The sequence below is a fragment of the Alligator sinensis genome, unplaced genomic scaffold (genome assembly GCF_000455745.1).
Source record: "Alligator sinensis unplaced genomic scaffold, ASM45574v1 scaffold1030_1, whole genome shotgun sequence".
NCBI lineage: Eukaryota > Metazoa > Chordata > Crocodylia > Alligatoridae > Alligator > Alligator sinensis.
Window position 1 is genome coordinate 653,837 of NW_005842592.1, and position 19,688 is coordinate 673,524.

The window sequence follows — 19,688 nt, forward strand, 5'->3', positions numbered from 1 at the left end:
ATAAAGACAGCTTTGGCACTGTACCAATGCAAATAGCTGCCGTGCTTGATGGCTGTTTCCACTGTGACATTGGTAGGCACCTGTTAGGGACCCTGTCCCCGCAAAACTTGTCCTTGCCACAGGGAGCTTAGATGATTAGGACAGACAGGCAGCCAGCCAGCCAAATGGGCAGACCCCAATTTTAGGAGGTTGTGTGTAGCCGCAGGTGCCAGACTGAGCCTTTCCAGTGAGTTAAGCCCTGCTGTGCGTGCAGGTGAGGGGGCTGCACCCTGAGGCCTCTCTTACCACTCTGGAGCTCTAAACCTCAGGCCCCTGCTACACATTACATACATTATGCAAGCAAGGTTTTTTGAGCAGATGTATTTTTTTTTTTATTAGACCGAGTACATAATAAAAAATAACAAAATAACGATAAAAGATATCACATCTACTAAAAAAAAAAGCTTGCCTATCTAACATCCTTAGATCAACACAGCTACAACCAAAAACCCAGCATAACATTATGCACTTCACTGGTGAACCCCACAATAAATTCAGACCAGCGACATGTGCCAAGTGATTATCCCTGGACAGAAATGACTCTCCCACTATAGAGCCAACCTGCTCTAAAGTTAGCCCTTGAAAAGGCAAAACACCTCCAGTTTGTCCTTTTATCTCAAGACAGTCAAGTTCAAGGTGGAGAGGTTCAATCTCAAAGACCCCTTGGGGCAGAATGCAGCAACAATGCTCTCATCCCTGATCATCTTCCCATGTCCCTTTCCCCCCTCCCCCCCAAATATTTATTTCTCTATATGAAGCAGATGTGCTCACACATCTGGCCGCTCCACTATAGCTTAATCTGCGGACAAGCACAGCCCCTTTTCTTCCAGGAGCTGAGCGCAGGGCTGCGGTGCCAGCTGGCAAAGGACCAGCTACCCTCCCTGCCCGGGAAAGAGGGAGGCAGAGAAGCGATTCCCCGACGTCAGCAGAGACTGCACGACTGCAAACTCCCCACCCCGAGACAGGGCGGGTCCAGCTCTTATAGGATCCGCGGAGCACAGCTCTCGCGATCGGGCCGGGAGCAGGACGGACCCTGCAGGTGAGAGGCTCGCGGAGCCGGGCTGGCTGCAGCTGGACCCGCGTGGGCTGGGGGAGCTCGGGGCTGAGGACGGGGCAGGGAGCCCGGCTTGGCACCAGGGCCCGGGTGCGGGGAGGGGGTGCACGGGCTGGCTGCTGCAGCACTGTCTCGGCGTGTCTGGCCCTGGCTCAGGCTGCCCGCCTTGTTCTGAAAGCGCAGGGTAAAGGTGGCACCCAACCGCAGTGCCACCCTGCCAGCATGGCAGCGGGAGCTGTCGCTGCTCAGAAACGATGCCAGAGGCAAGGATTTCCCTGGGCAGTTGCTTTTAACTGTTGGGCTAGAGGCCAACACACTGTCCAAGATCTGCCTTAGGTCTGTGTTCCTGAACTAGTGGGTGTATGTAGGACCCAGGCCAGATGCAGGTATGGGTGAGACAGAAAGGAGTCCTGAAAGTGGACATTTTAAAATTATTATTATTATCATCATCATCTCCGGCAAAGGGGGCCCCAATACTAAAAGTTCATCTGGGGCCACCAGGAGTCTAGGTACATGGGAATAAGTCACCTTGACCATGTTTTGCAGAGGCAGGGCGGTGGCTGCTGTGGTTCCCCTGCTTTCCCCACAGCAGGTTCCTGTGCTGGGTTTTGTGTCGTGTTGAGATCGCCCGTCATCTTGCGCAGAGTGTAGATGATGGATTATCTGGGATGGTTGGATGGGGCTGACCCTGCCTCAAAGAGAGGTTTGAACTAGATCAGTGTTTACTCAACCTATTGGTCGTGACCCAGAAGTGGGTCACAAGCATATATAAAAGGGTCCTGAACAAACTTTAAAAATGGATTCTCCCTTAAAGGAGAAAAACATGGGAAACCATGGTTTTGGGCCCGCCGTGCACCACACACACATCACCTACTCCATACGCTGTGGGGCTGGGGCCCAAGGGTGGGGGGCAGTGGGTCAGGAGTGGGGGGCACTGAGTCAGGACTGACCACTGATGTTTACAAATGGGTCCTGGTCCGTAACATGTTGAGAACCACTGGGTTAGATGACCTCTGGAGGTCTCTTCCAGCCTGACTCCTCTAGGATTCTCCGTAACAGTCCAGTATGTGGTTAAATCTTCTGGGAGGTGTCCAGTCTGATGTGTTATCACTGCTTGTTTTCTCCATGGTGGCAGGAGTGTGGTTAGAGGTGGCGGTTGGTCCAATACAACATACTGCCCTAAGGAACCCTTGCCTCTCGCATCACATTAATACCATGCGGATGCCCTTCGTGCTTTGCTATACACTAAACTGCAGGAGGGCATCCAGATGAACATGCACATCTGCTTCACATCTCAAGTGAGGCTGTTCATGGGGCAACGAAGATAATTAGGGATGAGAGTATTGGCAGGATTGTGCCCTAGGGTTTCTGTGGTGGCGCAGGTGCTGCCTTTTGACTCTTTTTAATGTGTATATCTCTAATGAAGATGCAATCATAACAGCTCAGGCTTGGGTAGACAAGAGTGGGTAGTGGGGAGCTGCTGCCACAAAAAGGGGGTTGAATTTTATGCCCATGTGACTTGGATTTAATACCAGGCCCTAAAACTGATAATTGGTAATGCAGAAAAAAAAATTATCAGCATGGTTTCTCTTAAATAGGTCTCCTCACTGACTTAAATCCTCACCCCCTAATTAACAGCAGTATAAATGGAATGGCAGTAAGATTTGCCTTGAATCTTGTGGGCTTGTGTCTTTCTTGTATTCTTTGTTTGGCTTTTCCCCTTTCCTTCCTCCCTCCCCTTGTTTATGTAAATAAAGTTCTCCTTCATTATTTCCACTGACCTATTCAAACACCAGCCTCAGTGTTACTCCTGCTTCTGTCAGCAAACAGCCTGGGCAGTGGGATGAAGTCAGAAAAACCTCAGGTTTTAAAAGGGATGATCAGTCCAACCTAGGCTGTACATTTGCATGTTTTGGTCCTACCAAACCTACCATCAATTGAATGTTTCATGATTTTTAAGCCAATATTTTTCTGCATGAAATAACTGCCATTCAAGAACTGAAAGTGAATTTGGCTTTGCTAAAGAGAAACTCATATAACCAAAGAGAAAATTGCAAGTGAAATCAAGCGGAGAAGACATTGAAACGGATGTTAAAGGGCTGAGTGCCCACTGCTTTGCAACAGGAAAAGCCAGGTGTATCGATGCAAAGCAGGTGTGAGTGTCAATAAAGCAATGGTATCTATGCTCATTCTACATGAATTGGATAAGATGCAGGACAATAGAGAATCGGACTCCAGATCACAAAATAGTATAAGCAAAGTCAGTATGACAATTTAGGAGCTCAACTTCAAGCAAGTTTTTAAGTAACTTACTGAACTGGAGCCTCAGTTCCATCAGCAGTACAAAGAAAGCAAGATTTTAACTAGGCCCCTTCTGTAACGGAATTAATTTCCTTACCATCTCATCTAAATAGCTCTGATAATTTCCATCCTTTTACATCTTCCTGATCATTGGCCTGTCCCATTTCAGATTTTTGGGCACACTGTGTTAGGGAAGGAATAAAACGGTCTTTGTCTCTTTTGTTCTAACTATGTACAATAAGGAACTTGACAGTGTGGGAACTCCAACACTGTGGTCACGAGTGCAACCAAAATATTTTCGCTGAGCCTGAGGAAGAGCACGTGTGCCTGAAAGCTTGCAGAAAAAGATTTTTTGTTTGTTTGGGGGGGTCTTTTATTTTGCAGTTTCTTAGTTGGTTTAATAAAAGTTAGCATCTCTGAACCAAGAGTTCTAGAGTTTTGCATACCAAACTATCTATACACAATGCCTGAAGAAGGGTGTTTGTGCCCAAAAGCTCGGAAAGAACTTTTTCCCAACTATTTAGTTTGTTTCACAAAAGGTATCGCATCTACCCAAAGAACCTTGCCTGCCTAGACACAAGAAATACACTTGTAAAAGCCACATGGGAAGTTCAGCTACCCCAGAACAGCATAATTATACAGCATGGATGGACTTGTCACAGTCATGTGAAATGACTCGGGGTAGCAATCTTGCCTTTCCTAAGCAGGCCAGTTAGCCTTCTGAACTGCTAAGTCTCTAACTGCTGGTCAGAGTAGTAACTAAGGGATGGTTGACGTTGCCATGCCTTTTGGAGTGCTTTGTAACTCTAATTTTAGAATGTGCAGATTCATGTTTTGGGAGGGGGGGACCTGCTCCCCAAGACCCGACTCTGTTTGCTTAAAACTAAACTCCAGTTGATGACGCTTTTATAATCCCTCTCTGTATATAAGGAATGGAGAGAATACGGTAGATTACTAGTACTGCAAGCAAGATCATCGTTAGTTTGGCGTTTTATTTTGCTCCACACTGAGACCCCAGCTCTCAGAAGAAATGAACATTCACTGTAAGATTCAGTTCTGTTTCTTTAATTTTGGTTTGTTCTCTCAAGTGCTGGCTGGGTGTTATGCTACAGTCTCTCATTCACTGTTTGTGTTACAACAGTGGCAGAGACCACTGTCATGGCCTGTGCACCTGTTCTGTTGGATTCTGTACTAACATGGAACAAAAACACATTTCCTGCCCCACAGAGCTCTTTAGGGAGAACTAATGAGGCAGCAATTACTGGCACCCAGACTTACCTCCCTTGGATAAGGGAGGTAAGCACCAACTTCCAGATAAAATGTCCAGCTCCCTGCAGCTCATTTGAAAATCACAGTCTTTACATTCATGGGAAATGAGCAGATGTACAGAATAGCTCATTCAGATTTTTGAAGTCTTGGATGTTTGTAAATGCCAAAGAGTTGTAAACATTACTGTAATTTTTAACCCTCTCTTGAACAGTCACGAGAGCTGTTTGTCTGGTACTACTCGCACTCTAGCAGTTACCTCAACAACTAACATGATCTATCCTAGCAGGCATGTTGTTGGACTGCCACCTAACCCTGCCTCAAAGAAATGAAGTGGTTCCATTATCTCTTTACTGTGTCAGGTGGTACCAGCCCCCTTCATCTACAGTACATGTGGAAGCAGAGTTGGGGAACTCTGTTAATTATTTTCCAGGTCACTTCCTTGTTTTGTACTTTCCTATTTCTTTTTATTGCAGATAACCTCCTGCGTGGGTGTCCTGACATTTAAAGATTAACCAGCTGCTATAGCAATGGTGAGTGCATTTGCTCTCTGGTACCATGTGGTGCCAGCTTAGTTCAGTGCCCACATAGATCAGATCAGTGGAGATAGTGTAATGATATTTACTTAGATTAACAGAACAGGAAGGTTACTGGGCACCCTGGTAGTGTGCTCATCTCTGGTTTATTTTCTTAGGGCAGAATAAGGATAATCCCTAGACCAATGATTTAAAAGGGGAAGTGGAAAATTACTACAAAGATAGGTTAGGGAATGTAAGGTCACTAGGTATTTCATGTGTGTATTCTGCATGTGTGTATGCTCTTAGTACATTGTGGCTGGCAGCTTAGTCCCCCCCCACCTGTTCCTATATGTATTATTAAAAGCCTCAGCATGTGGCAGTTTAAGTTACTGAGGAGTTTTGTTGTTGACCTCAAAGGGAAGCCGGTCCTTAGATAAGACTGGGTGCTCCAGGAAACACAGCACTGGAGAGAAGTCACAAGAAACTGGCTCTAATCTCTACTCTGCTATTAATTCATGGATTCATTGGGGTTCCTAAAATTCTGCATGCCTCAGTTTCCCCTTTGTTTAAGGACAGTATATAAGCACCATTATACAAGTGCCATAGAATAGCTTACTACTGGGGAAAGTGCTTTAGTCACCATTGCACAGAAAACTACAGCTACCAGAAGCAGCAGCAACCACAACTGGACTTTACACAAGTGCCAGACTGCCAGCTCAGAAACTGAATTCCCTTACTGAATCATGGAACAAGCACAGTCCAAATTGCAACAGGGCATATTTCTCCCTCTTAGCCAGGCTATGTGGCTTAATCCTCACCTGGAAGGGAAGCCTCTTGTAGGGGTGAGTGTCTCTTATGGAAGGGGGTAAGGGTTTGGGGGCTGTGGCACAATGAAAACTCATCTCTGCTGTCCCTCTGTGTGGATGGACAGCATCTTTTGCCAGCACAAACAAAACGTAAAATTAACTTAAGTGTCATGGCTGGGTTTCACCACCATCACCTCTCCAGGAAAATCTATTTAACTTGATTTTTTTTCCTCTCAACATTTTCCCTTTTTTTTTTTTTGCCTTCAGTAACTGCTATTTTCTGTTTTTTAGGCTGGATACCAGGGCACAATCAAAGCAACCACCTACTTCAATGCAGAGGAAGATTCACAGAAACTGAGGAAGGCCATGAAGGGACTTGGTGAGCGTTTTCTTTTCCCAGATGCTTCTAACCATCTTGTTTTTTTAAAACACCAGGTTGCTGCACAGCTATAGTTCCCTAGCCCAGAAATGCAGTTCTATGCTGACTGTAGTCACAGGGTAGGGATCACTTCACTCACAAAATGCACCTTCTCCTGGAGTGGAACATGAAAGCTGTTAGGCAGGTATAACACAGGAAGGCTGTAGATAGATTACACTCCAGAGGGAATGACAGGGAGGAATGTAAAGGGGCCAGATATAATGCCAGGGGCTGGGAGAGTGCAGTACCATTAGCACAGCTCCAGGAAGTATACTTTTTGGATATTTACTCGCCTGGGGCCTACCTGTCAGCCTAAATATTTACTTACTGTTCCCATTACTGTAACATCTATTTTTTTGCAAACTAGTAGAACAGATAACCTTATTGTATGTTTTTAGTAAAAATAATGATTTGTATAAACATTATTTAATTTTCCATATATTATTTTCATTGTTCATTTTATTATACTCATTTATTATTTTCACTGTTCATTTTATTATACTCATTTTGTTCATACTATTATACTTTTGTTTTGGCAAAAGCTGTAAATAAATAAACTACTACTACCACTACAGCACCTTTGGGCATTTATACACATGCTCTGGGAGTGGAGGAGGGTGGGCAGGCACTTTAATTAGAGCCACTCCAAGAGCCACTCTAATTACAAGCGCCTGGAGCATCTCATGTATCAGCATCCCCATACTTCAAAATGGCAGCGGGGGCGCTTGAACTAAAGCTTGAATGAGCTTTAGTTAAAATGCCCCTGCCACCATTTTGAAGTGCAGGGATGCTGATACATGAGACGTTGGAGGGCGGTAATTACCATGCTCCAGCAGACTCGATTAATTGGGTCTGTTCTAAAGCGCCATAATTACAGCACATCAGAGCAGCCTCGCTGTTCATGTATAGGCGCCCTTAGTTACTCACAAACATTAATGAGTTTCTTTGCAATATCCTTGCAAAGTAAGGAAATGCCATTTAGCCATTCTGAATTGCTGTTGTCGTTCTAACAGGTGGGGAACTGGGGTGCAGAGAGCAATCGAGTGACTGGTCCAGTGTTGCACAGGAAATCTGTGGCAGGGCTGGGAACTGACCTGAACTCTAGGTCCAGCTTTTTGTTTGCTCCTAAAATAGTTCTTTCTGTACCCTGAGGGGATGCTAGCTCAAAACAATACTTTAACAATGCCACTTTCTTCATCTTGTACACATCTCATGGAGATTTCCCATCCCTGGGAGGACTCTGCTACTATCACAGTTAATCTTAACCACTGGTAGCACAGCTGGAGGTCATGATAAAATCCATTTTTAAGGAGGGATGCTGAAGATCTTAAGGCCAGTGTACCTCTAAGCTAGTGGTGTGAGAGAGAGGCAGGCCATGTCTTCAGAATGGGTTTAAATTCAGTTCCCCAGGCATATGGATAAGTAGGCTTTAGAAAGATAAAACATGTTTTTTATCACATTGGGAACAGAGTGGGCTGCTTCAGTGTTCCTATTTGCTTTGCATCCTAACAGTCTAGCACTGGCTTGCTGGTTTCCCCTCCTCAGGTACAGATGAAGATACCATCATTGATATTTTGAGCCATAGGAGCAGTCCCCAGCGCCAGCAAATTTTAATCGCCTACAAATCTACGATTGGCAGGGTAGGTGATGTCTGTTTTTAATTGCAACTGGCATTGGATTGATGTAGGTGATACCTGGGTTATACAACGGAAGTGGGTTATTAGTGATACTCTATTCTTTAAGGGGGCGGCAAGTGCAGGCTTTTTCTGGCTTTGGCATGAAACTTAGTGTAATTTGTGTTCACTGCAGCACAGCTGCTCCTCCAAGGACCATTGTAAGGTGTCTAATGCCATTGTGATCATCCTCCAAAATACAACAGAAATCTGGCTGAACAATCTTCCTGAACACTTATTCTCTTCTTATGGTGGACCTTTGGCATTTCCTGACAGTATGATTGTAAGACCAACCAGAGATCATGCTGCAAATGACCTTTGCTGTGACACTTAGCCCATCTGGTTCCTGAAATTCTGTAGTGACCAAGTTGCCTCCAGCTTTTCATGCAGCATAACTGTTATAATTCTCTTCTGTCCCTGCTTGTTGCCTGTCCTGCCTAAGTCAAATCTGTGTAGCAATAAGGGTTTAGTTCATTGTCCAAGTTCATTGACCACTAGAGCAACTGAAAGAGATTGATGATGGTAACAGATTCCAGTTCAGGTTTTGAAGGCCAAATTCTCAAGTACCTATTAATTTTGCCTGGCTTCTTTTGATGCCACATTGGCTTCTTTCCAAGGCTAACTGAGCAGTTAGCAAACACAAAACTGAGCCAGAAAGTTCATACGCACAGGTTAGCATGTGAATGGCTGAGCTGTTGAAATCTGGGAGAGGGGGGAAAAAAAACAACCCAGCTTCTCTGATGGTGGAATGCAAGGAGCATATGGAAACAGGCTGCCCTGGAATCATCCAAGTTGGGATTTTGCCAGGAAGGCTGTGCAATATTTGTGGGCTTTTTACTCTTATGGACCTTCCTTCTCCCTCGTGTCGCTGGCTTCACAGGATTTGATTGATGACCTCAAATCTGAGCTGAGTGGGAATTTTGAGACGGCGATAGTTGGACTGATGACCTCCACCACACTGTACGACGTGCATGAACTGAGAAGGGCCATGAAGGTTTGTCACTCCTCGCTGATATTACCAAAATGCTAGTCAAACAAACAAACAAAAAAACCCAATAAAAGATGAGACGGCTGAAAATTCCCCATCCAACTCTCCCTTCCCTGCAAAGGGATGGAGAAGGAACCCTTGTGACAGATTCTGGTTACGTCACTTAACAGGCTTCTGGAAAGCACAGCGTGATACTGAGGAAGATCAAAGCTACAGAAAGGAGCCAAATATCATTTGGTGATTTAACCTGTAATCACTTTTGCACAATGAGATCTGACAGTAGTTCATGTTTCATGCTAACATGAATAAGGAGCTAACATTGTAACATATGGTTGCATTCCAAAGCGAAGGACTTAAAAACCAGCATGTAAATACCTTCTATGCTATGGGGCTGTTTAATAGTCCTTTATCTTGCTGCCATTTTGTAAAATTGGATTTAACACTGGAACAGCTATGCTGCCTATTCACAAACCATGTAGCAGCACCCTGGAGAATCCAGAGATTCTGTAGAAAAGCATCTCATCATCTTATGAAGTGCCTGGCATGTTATTTCCATTGCACAGGAATTGAGGCAGAAAAATTAAGTGTCCTGTACAAAGAAGGGTGGTTGCCAGCACCTGGCCTCTTACTCTGGAAAGCTAATTCTCATTCCATTGCTTGAAACACTCCGTCTGTGTTTACCAGTAGACTGAAGCAACTTTCATTATTATCCTTTTTCTCTGCAATTCGGGTAGGGAGCAGGAACAGATGAAGGCTGCCTGATAGAAATTCTGGCTTCCCGTTCTAATGAGGAAATCCGGCGCATTAATGATACCTACAGACGTTGTAAGTACCATAAACTGTGGGCTGCTATAATGGTAGCGTGTGGAGAGCAATCTGTGGTGGGGGCATGGAAGGAAGTCTGCAAAGGATCCTAACTAATGCCTGGATTCTGGAAATTGCTTTAGCACATTAAATACTATATAAATCTGTGGGATTTAAGCACATGCTTAGGAGGGTTTTCCTGAAACAAAACTTTAAACACTTATCCTTATGATTTAGTTATAGAAACCACTAGGAAAAGCCCCTCCTCTCATTCCCTACAAAGAGTTGTCTGGCCAGATGTTTAACTTCTCAGCCAGCAAAGGTCTCATGCTCATAATAGCATTGGCTAAACATTGTGATACACAATGTACGTTGATCTAAAGGTACAAGACTCCCATGAAAACTCGTTTTCTTCCCTCTGAAGTTGGCTGTGCTGTTGATAAGGAATGTAGAATAAGGTTGAGGTCCAAATTCCTAGGAATTTAGGTTCAGAAATTGAAGGGGAAATGCAGAATCTTAAAAATGTAGTTGTGATTCAGCAAGGATAAGACACCCTCTTTCAGCTGAATAGTGCTGTGATGCTGGGCTTATGTGTGTTCTCTTGCCAGTATATGGAAATAGCCTTGAAGAGGACATTGCCTCAGATACATCTGGCATGTTCCAGAGAGTGTTGGTGTCTCTAGCAACAGTAAGTCCAGTGTAACAAAATGTTCAATTTTTTACTGCTGTTGCATATTCAGATATGCGCGCACTTTGTTCCTGTGATTAAGGCTTTTTAGGTACAGAGCATGCACCAGACCTGACTGCTGCCTTTTACACAGGTCGGGAGTAGCACACCTCATGTCAGAGATATGCTAACATGAAGAAGAATCAGACTGTATCAAATGGAAGTGCTGATCCTTTTCCTGCAGTTTCCTTCTCCAGCTTTCTGCTTTGCAGTGCACTCTCCTATCCTGTGTCCCCATGTTTGCAGCAGCTTCCTCAAGCATCTTGTTTTATCATCTTGAATTGCAACATCTTCCTCTGCCGATCTCTCTGTAACACCCTTCTCTGTCCCTGTATATTGCATTGGTCTGATCTGCAGTGCAGGCTTATGATCACATGCTGTCCTTAAAACTATCAAGTCATTGCAGCTCCCATTGACATCAAGAGGAGATACAAAAGAAAAAAATATCAAAAACCAAACTGTCTCTAGTGGGTTATAGAATAGAGAAGATCCCACACAACTTACTGATTCATTTGATGCACTGGCTGGGGAAATTTTCAGCTAATTGCACAATTGCACAATGATTTCACACTTAATTTATACAACACAATTTTATTTTAAGAAATACCATAAACATCAAAAACACAATAACTATATATATATATATATATATATATATATATATATAAGGAATAATACTCTAAATGCACTTCTTTAAAACAATTACAACTAACTATATAATTTGAACCAGAAAAGTTATTACTATATTATACTTACAATCCTAGAATTCCGAGAAGCCAAACACCTAGATATGGTTTCATTCCTCAGTAGTACGGTTCAATGGGCTGGCCTCAGTAGTAGGGTTCAATGGGCTGGCCTCAATACTAATAGGACTAAGTCCTCTTCCTTCGGTCCCACTCGAGCGCTCTGCGGCTTCAGCGTGAACTAAGAGATTCATGTTCACGGAGAGGGTGGTTCAGGGGATCAGTCTGGTCCCGGATTCTTCCTTCGTTGTTCTGCAAGTGAGGTTACCTCCAAATTGGGACTGTAGGTTACAGTTTTTATTGGGTGAGTTGCCATCTTGGGCCCCTCCTACCCAAACCTGTCACTACTCCCAAATTTGGGCTCGGATCTTACTCAGCAGGTTTTTTGCTAGGTGGTCAGTTTGTCTTCTGCAATGGAATTTGTCCACTGACTATTTAGTTTATCTTAAATTTTGCTTTGGAAGATTTTCCATACCACTGTGGTGACCTTTCCTTTACAACCCCCTTTCAAAAGGCTCCTAGGGTTTTGATCTCTGGGAATGTTTGCTTAAAGGTCATTTTTCTGGTCCTTAGGATAGCTTGTTAAAGGCCTCTAGAGATAAGATCAAGGAGCCAAGACTTTAAGCACATTTGTTGTAAGGCCAGGTAAAAGAGTGAACCTAGATAAGAAGATGAACCTCGCCCTTTTGTCTAAACTGGCTAATGGGCAGCTTTTACAAGCATTCAAACTATACATTCAATATGACACACCATTTTGTAATACTCCAGAGCCCCTTCTCCTCACTGACAACTAACATATTGCATAATTACAACTGCTTTTCAATTGCTTTTCACTGAGATATTGGTTGGCTATTGGATCAGCATTGATAAAAAGAGAAATTATGTTATCAGCTTTGTTTGGTCATGTAGCTGATAATTACGGCTGCATGCCTGGAGCACTCTGGCAAGTGTAGTCCAGTCCCCGTGCCCTACTGTTGGCCCAAGCCCGCAACAGACTACAGGTCCTGGCGAGCAGTGGGAGGGGGAGGGGGCACCAGGGACTGGTCACAGGGTGCTGCACTGGAGTCTGCACCGTCTACCCAGGATGGCAACACGGACTGTGTGGGAGTAGGGCTGTGGGTGAGTGTCCAGTGTGTGGGAATAAGGTGGTCACCCCCTTCCTCATTGAAGGCCAGTGCAGGCAGAAGGGTGCATGTGTGTATGCATGCTATTACTAAATATTGGTTATTGGATCAGCATTGGCCAATATGGTTGGTTAATCATTAGCTATCAGTATTGGCCAAGAAAATCTTTATCATTGCACCTCTACTTTTCAAATAGATTTCCATTACGTACTTTCAGTAGCTTCTTTTTAACAGGAAGCGTGCTGGATTCCTTTCCACTAGTCACTTGCTAAGCTTGAATCTAATACAAGCCACTTGTGTTTCTACAGGGAAACAGGGATGAGGGACACTATGCGGATGAAGGCCTTGCTCGGCAAGATGCACAGGTCAGTAGCTCTTTGTATCCTTTGAAAGCAATCTGCCTTCACACCACAGGAAGTATTTGAAAAAGCTCCTGGACTCTTTACCAATTGCATTTTTAAGGAGTGTCACAATACTGCCACCCCAGAGATGGCTGTGATGTTCCTAGGGCAGTGACCATGCAAGCTCTGCCCTATGGGCACCTACTAATCTTGCCTGCCACATCTTGCTGTCATAAATGATGGATAGGGAGGCTGCCCTCAAGTTCCTGCTCAGTCACAGTACTGAAGATCTCCCCGAAACCCTGTAGGTTGCTCATCCCCTGCCCCCGCCCGTCGCGGCACCCCCTCTCTCTGGCGCTGGGGTCTACTCACCCCCCTCACCTGTCATGGCGCCCCCTCTCTCTGGCGCTGGGGTCTGCTTCCCCCCCCCCCCACACCCATCGTGGTGCCCCCTCTCTGGCGCTGGGGTGTGCTCACCCCCCGACCCGCCACGGCGCCCCCTCTCTGGCATTGGGGTCTGTTCACGCCCCCCCATATGTTAGGGATAAGTCCAGATCCTGCCACGCTTAGGTGTTTTGGAAAGTGAAAAGCCAGCCTTTGTGGCTATTAAATTCATTTTAGTTTCTAGACGTAGCCTCACTTTACATTCCTGATTCTTTCTAGTGCCTCTATGAAGCAGGGGAGAAGAAATGGGGAACAGATGAGACTCAATTCCTGTCTATCCTCTGTACAAGAAACAGGACTCACCTACTAAAAGGTAAGATGCTTAGTACTTTCCAGGTTTCTTTTCACACACATTATTTTTAGACATGCAGAAGTGTTTCCTCAAAGCCCTCATGCATTATAGATTCTCATCTCAGTTTCTTCTACTTCAGAACATAGTAACTCAAAAATTAACTTGAATTCTTCTGAGTGTAAAGGCAGCTCTTGCTAGCAGATCTTTGGTGCTCAGTACATTGTGTTGCACAAAATAATCTTGGTCAGTATTTTCCCTGCATTAGCGTGTCTCTTTTTTTCTTCCTCCAGTTTTTGATGAATACAAAAGGATATCCAATAAGGATATTACAGAGAGTATTAAATCTGAGATGTCTGGTGATTTTGAAGATGCCTTATTAGCTGTGGGTGAGTGTCCTGGCTCTAGATTTAGGATTGTTTGAGTACTTCATACATTACCAGGGGAGTAGCATGGTAAATGACAGCTTCTGACACCTGTGTTAGAAGCTAGGGATTCAAGTTTGACTTATTTAATAACCATAAGGAAACCCTGAAGGAGAGAAAGGAGAGGCTGACAAAGCTTGTAGGAGGAAAGGACAGATGGAGGCACAGAAGGAATCCTGGATGTACACATTACACTCTGCCTAGGCATCTTGTCTAAAGCAAAAGTATTTATCTTGAAACATGGGTTTCGTGAGATGTGCATCCCTGGATAAAGGTGATAGAAATTCTGCTTCCATCCACTCTTTCACAGTTTACTTTTGCTAAAGGGGCTGACACTTATAATAAAGTATAATTACAGTCATTAAAACACTCACTGAATTGCAATGGGTGAGGAGACTCCAGTTCAGTATGGAGGTGTACATGTTTTAGCCACATTATTGCTCACGAATCTACTGGCAGACCTTTGCGCTTCTCAAAAACTTCTGACACATCTAACTGTGGGATAGGAGCCTTAGCCTGTCATTTGGTCATTTACTCTGCCTCCAAACTTTTAATATAGAAAACCTTCCCCTTCCAATTTCTGCTCAACTGAATTCCCTTTTTCTCTTCTCTTTACAGTAAATTGCACAAGGAATAGATCTGCATACTTTGCTGAAAGATTATATAAATCCATGAAGGTAAATAGCTTTTGAATATGTGGAATTTTGGGGGGAATTTAGGGAAGCACCTAATTCAACAGCAGAACTGTATGCTGCCAGGTTGGGGGTGGAGGGAGAAATGTGGAAGTATAGGGACAACCTGACTTATTTAATTGAAGCTCTTTTTCCAGGATATTATGCAATAAACTGGCATTTTTTGGTTACATGCTCTTGATAGGGAGCTGTCATACTGCAAAATGATTGGATTAATCCAGAAAAATGCTCCCTGATAAAACCAATATTGACTTATCCATAATGTTCACTATCCATACATGTATTACCTTTTCTTTAAGGGCTTGGGGACAAACGATGACACACTCATTCGAGTGATGGTGTCCCGCTGTGAGATAGACATGGTGCCCATCAGGAATGAATTCAAGAGGATGTATGGGAAATCTCTCTACTCCTTCATTAAGGTAAGCTTTTCCTTGCTAGAATCCAAGGCTGGAATTTGCAGAGTAGCCTAAGGGAGAGAGGTGCCTAAATCTCTTAGGCTCCACTGCAAGAGTGCAGCCTAAACATATGAGCAAAATGACCTGAAACTGCAACGGGATGGCATTAGTTTATTGGTAGGCTGCCCAGGGCCTATGTTGTTTTTAATTAATTTTACATAGATGTACAATTATTTATGTATAAAATGTATGCATAAAAAGATGGTAATGTAGCTCCCCACAATGTGATTCTCTTCATCTTACACTTTTTTTCTCACTCTTACAACAACAGTCACCTTGCTGATCAAAATATCTTCCTTAATCACATTAACTTTGATGTGGTTAGTTCAGCAAAATCACTCATTTTCCCTTCAGTGTTTTAAGACTGCCTAAAATAATTATATATATTGCACAGTTAGCTCAGATACTTTGCACCCAGGTTGTAGTCCCTGCATACCCTAGCCAGAGAGTAAGCATTCCTATAGCAAGGCCCTACCCACACACAAATGTGTCCTTCATTCACTGTCATGCACCTGGGAATCTATGCCTTTTGTGCTCAGATGGTTTAGAAGTCTTTTCTAGTCCACTGCAGCAGAGCTTCTCTTTTCTTCAGAGAACTGAGAAAAAGGCATTGGAGGAGTCTACATTGTTGTGCCTAACCTTGCATCCTCTGTGCATGGTCTGTGAGATGCAGCCCATGTCTAAGAATGGTTTTTGCTTTAACCCTTGCCCCTAGCCTAGCTATCAGTTATGGCTTCAAAGGACAAACACCAGTGCCTGCATGGTAGGAGACTTGAGCAAGGCTAACGCATACATATTAAGAGTATGAAAAGACCAATTAAAAAAAAAAACCCTAAATAATAATAATAACAACATGACTTCTCTTTCAGGGAGACACTTCAGGAGACTACAGAAAAGTTCTACTCAATCTCTGTGGTGGGGAAGACTAAGTCATGTACAGCTGATTAGGCTGGTGGGGAGGAAAAATACTACAGAGCTCTTTCTTTCAAATAGCTTTAGGTTATTATTAGTAGGCCAGCTGGTGCTAATTCAGGTTGGTTTTTATGATAAGCTTCTATTACTTTGATTATGCAGTGGCTCTCTAATTCTGCTACTGAAGCCAGTTTTGCCCTGGACACCCTAACAACGTCACCTGCCTCAGTTAAGTCCAATAGGTTTGGAAAGACCTATGTGATGTTTGGAGAAGTAAATATTTTCCAGAGTCTCAGACCTTTATTTTACAGTTTGGAACGTTGTCTGTGCAGCAGAAGGGTAGTTGGCTGCAAAACATGACATGCAACAACAACTTTCTTGTCTGTTAGGACACTCTTACACACTAACTTATTACCAAAGTGAGGTCTATGTTGCCTTTCACAGGAACTGCAGGGATGTAATACAAGCCACCTTCTGTCCACTCGTGTAATCACTGTAAAACTAACAAGTTTACTTGGGACAGAGCAAAGGGAGAACTTTACCGACATCTTAATGGCAACTAAAGCTTGATCTATCTGCCTTCATGCCAAAAGCCTTATCTAAAAGCAAAAATTTTAATGCTTTAGCTGCACTACAATAGGGATATAATGTTTTAGTATGAGGGCACTTCTGCCTCATTGTAAGAGGAATAAAATACATTAATACAAGGTACCATTTCACCACTATAGCTGCATTTCTGGTAAGGGTTATATTAGCATATTTGTAAATAGTTAAGAACATCAGCCAGTTTTCACAGGCAAACTAGTACATGACATTGTGTAGACTAGGTCTAAGGTTACTGGAGTTTCTCATTGGGCCCTGTGAATTATGCACTGCTGTCTTCTTCAGAACCCTTCTATTCAGTGTTTTATCCACAACTTGTGTTAGAAAAACTTAATCCATCGGGTATTTTTACTCTAAAATTTTGTCTTTGTTGCCAAGAAGTGCCTTTGCAGTAGGATAATTAAACAGGGTGTTTATATGGCAAACTATCGGTGGAGGTTAGGAATGTCTGACGCGGCTGAAATACTGGAAACTGCCTAGGCACAGCAGCAGGAAGTTCAAAATGTGGTAGTTTTACTCTGCTTCTCAGAGGATGCCTCTTCATGAGATGCCAGAAATGCAGTGAACTAATTCTACTGCGCATTAGTGCATCACAGTGAAAGCTCTAGAATTAGTCTACTGCACATTAGCATCACCTAGATGTGTGCCGGCACTACCGCATAGTAGCACCAATTACAACGCATTTAGTACCTGTTATTACAGGTACTAAATTTAATGCGCTATAATTACAGCACATAAATGCACATGTAGATGTACCCAGGAAGAAGACCAGTGTTGCCCTGGCTGGACTGCTGCTGGTGTCTGGTCCAACCTATGGTACAGTACAATCCTAGCCAAGACATGGCATTGTTCTTTCAGTGGGAGAAGCAAAATGAGATCAACCGTGATTGACCATAGCTGTACTGTTCTGAAGAGCTAATCTGCATGCTTTTTATTCCGAGTGGTGCAGTGATAATTTCATCCCAAGAGCTGTACTTTTAGAAAACAAGATCTACTGTCTTACACATGCAAGCCTTCCACTCACTGTTCTCACAGTCGGGTTCCCATTGACTTGGTCTTGGGCCCTTTTGGTGACCTTATTAACCACTTTGTCTCTGTTCCTCCCTCTGCAACTTTAAAAATGGAAATACATTCCTTACTTTGTAGAGAATGGGAGACATTTGGTTTAATGCTTCTAAAGCACTACACAAACTAGAGGAATTTGCCCTTACAGGCAGCTCACAAATACATTCTGGCTTTGATTTTTTATTAAATGACTTGCCACACATTATACCCTTTTTCAGTTTAATAAAGCAGTTATATTTCTTTACTTTCACTTACCAAATGTGTGTTTTATGAATGAAGCACGTTCTGTTTATACTTGCATTATCTTCCCCTTTTCCTGAATTTTTGCATCAGTTTTTGAGAAACAGAATATGGACCAGGTTTCCCTGTATCACAGTAAAACCCAGGGACGGGGCCTCTGGGCAGTCTCCAATGTTTCCCTGGAAGATTCTCTTGCATCATGACCAGGAAGAGGATTTACCCCTTGCTCCTTGTGGGAGGAAAGAAGAAGAGTCTTTAAATCCCATCAGGTCCTATAAAGACTAGGGCCTCGCCCACAGACTTTTTCTGTCTTCAATCCGTTTAGCCCTGGCTGCCCCCACAATCACTATAGAGGGAAGCAGAAGCAGCAGCAGAGATGTGCCTCTTACAAGTGATATTAATGCCTTGCAAGCTTACCTGGTGGGGATAGCAGTGTGAAGATGTTCTGATGTATACAGACCAGAATTGGATTGAAGAGGAGGTCTGAAAAATGAAATCCTAATTCAAAGTGCTTTACATCTCACTTTGTCTTGATTCAGTTTGTTAGAAATTTTAACAACATATTCCAGACCATGCTGTAGGTGGGTCTATCTTTAATTGCAAGGTGCAAAGTGAGTTGATCTGTGTTTTAGTTTAGTACATATCTTGGAGACAGCAGCAACACTTAGTTGTTTAAAGACTTATCCTCAGGCTAGAGTTTGAAAAGGATTCCTAGCCTCCTCCACACACAAGGCTGTCTTACGATGTACTACACTTGTCTGCCTCATCAAAGAGACATGTTAAAGCCTGAGGTAGAGAATAATTAGCAGGAACAAGTGAACTACAAAACTTTGCCTAAAAGATCAACTTGCAACACTTCAGGATCACAGAGGAAGGGACTGGTCAATGACATTAATAACTGTTTTATCTTTAATGATTGTCCACATAAAATCCTGAAAAACCAAGACGTACACATTCTCCATTCCCTGTCAGGAAGCCAGGACATCATTGGCAGAGAAAAAGTTTTAGCATATGATGCTTCTTTTGATATTTAATAATGGTGCATGTTACTAACTGCCAGTTGGATATAACTGGCTTATAGTTTGTTGGACTATGCCTGTGAGAGGATGCCTGACCCCTGGTAAGATGGGGTGGGGGAGTTTATTCCCTCAAGTATCTGCAGTTTTGAGGAAAGAAGGGCTCCTGGGGGGGAGAGCCACATTTCTGGCATCTCCCTCCTGCATGTCTTAATAAGAGAGCTTATTCCATGCAGGGCCGGGGACTCCATTATGTTCCCTTTCAGCTTTGTTGTTTACTTTTACAGGTGTCAATGCTGGTATATAAATGTAACAAAGGACAGACAGAATTCCCCTACCAGTCTTGCCTTCCACTTGCTCTAGCATGTTAAGTCCCACCCCAAAACAAAGAGGAAGGTCACTACCTACTCTTAGATTTGCTTGTGCCAACAGCAACCCTTTGCTGAGAGATAATTTGACTGAGTAGAGGACAAGCAAGCCATTATTTACCTGTGCCCATTTGCCACTAGGTTCAGCAAAACTCAGATGCTGCTGACTGGCATAGGTCCATAATCAGGACTAGCAAGTTACGATGGCGACAAGACTTGGTTTCTGTGCGGGGCAGGTTTGGCAGGAGAAGCCTTCAGGCCAGATTGCTAATTTGCATGTTCCTGAGGGGAAAAAAGAAAAGAGGGAAGTTGTGTTAATATATGGGCTCTCTTCATTGGCAACTGGCTGAAGTTCTAAGCTGTGTAAAATTCCT

The 19,688-nt window shown here is 43.5% G+C and overlaps 1 protein-coding gene across 4 annotated transcripts; it reads left to right on the plus strand.

Annotated features, from left to right (window-relative positions):
* Positions 1-937: 937 nt before the first annotated feature.
* Positions 938-17,934, plus strand: LOC102377841 (annexin A4-like). Of its 4 annotated transcripts, none has more exons than XM_006032892.3 (14): positions 938-1,078; positions 4,325-4,437; positions 5,137-5,193; positions 6,276-6,363; positions 7,948-8,042; positions 8,956-9,069; positions 9,798-9,888; positions 10,476-10,555; positions 12,770-12,826; positions 13,466-13,559; positions 13,829-13,924; positions 14,579-14,637; positions 14,952-15,074; positions 15,980-17,934. In XM_006032892.3, exons 3-14 carry the CDS (start codon positions 5,191-5,193, stop codon positions 16,037-16,039), a joined length of 960 nt encoding a protein of 319 aa, XP_006032954.1. In that variant the 5' UTR covers positions 938-1,078; positions 4,325-4,437; positions 5,137-5,190; the 3' UTR covers positions 16,040-17,934. The 4 variants fall into 4 exon arrangements, with proteins under 4 accessions (XP_006032954.1, XP_006032953.1, XP_025070422.1 ...); XM_025214637.1 differs by lacking the exon at positions 4,325-4,437 and adding an exon at positions 1,640-1,796 and having other exon boundaries at positions 951-1,078; positions 7,915-8,042; XM_025214636.1 differs by lacking the exon at positions 4,325-4,437 and adding an exon at positions 1,640-1,796 and having other exon boundaries at positions 953-1,078.
* The last annotated feature ends 1,754 nt before the right edge of the window (positions 17,935-19,688 follow it).

Excerpts from the sequence above, each read along its gene's own strand:
- LOC102377841 (XM_006032892.3), top strand. Across the intron at positions 14,638-14,951 it reads GATTATATAAATCCATGAAG|GGCTTGGGGACAAACGATGA; the intron begins GTAAATAGCTTT and ends CTTTTCTTTAAG. Across the intron at positions 15,075-15,979 it reads CTCTCTACTCCTTCATTAAG|GGAGACACTTCAGGAGACTA; the intron begins GTAAGCTTTTCC and ends CTTCTCTTTCAG.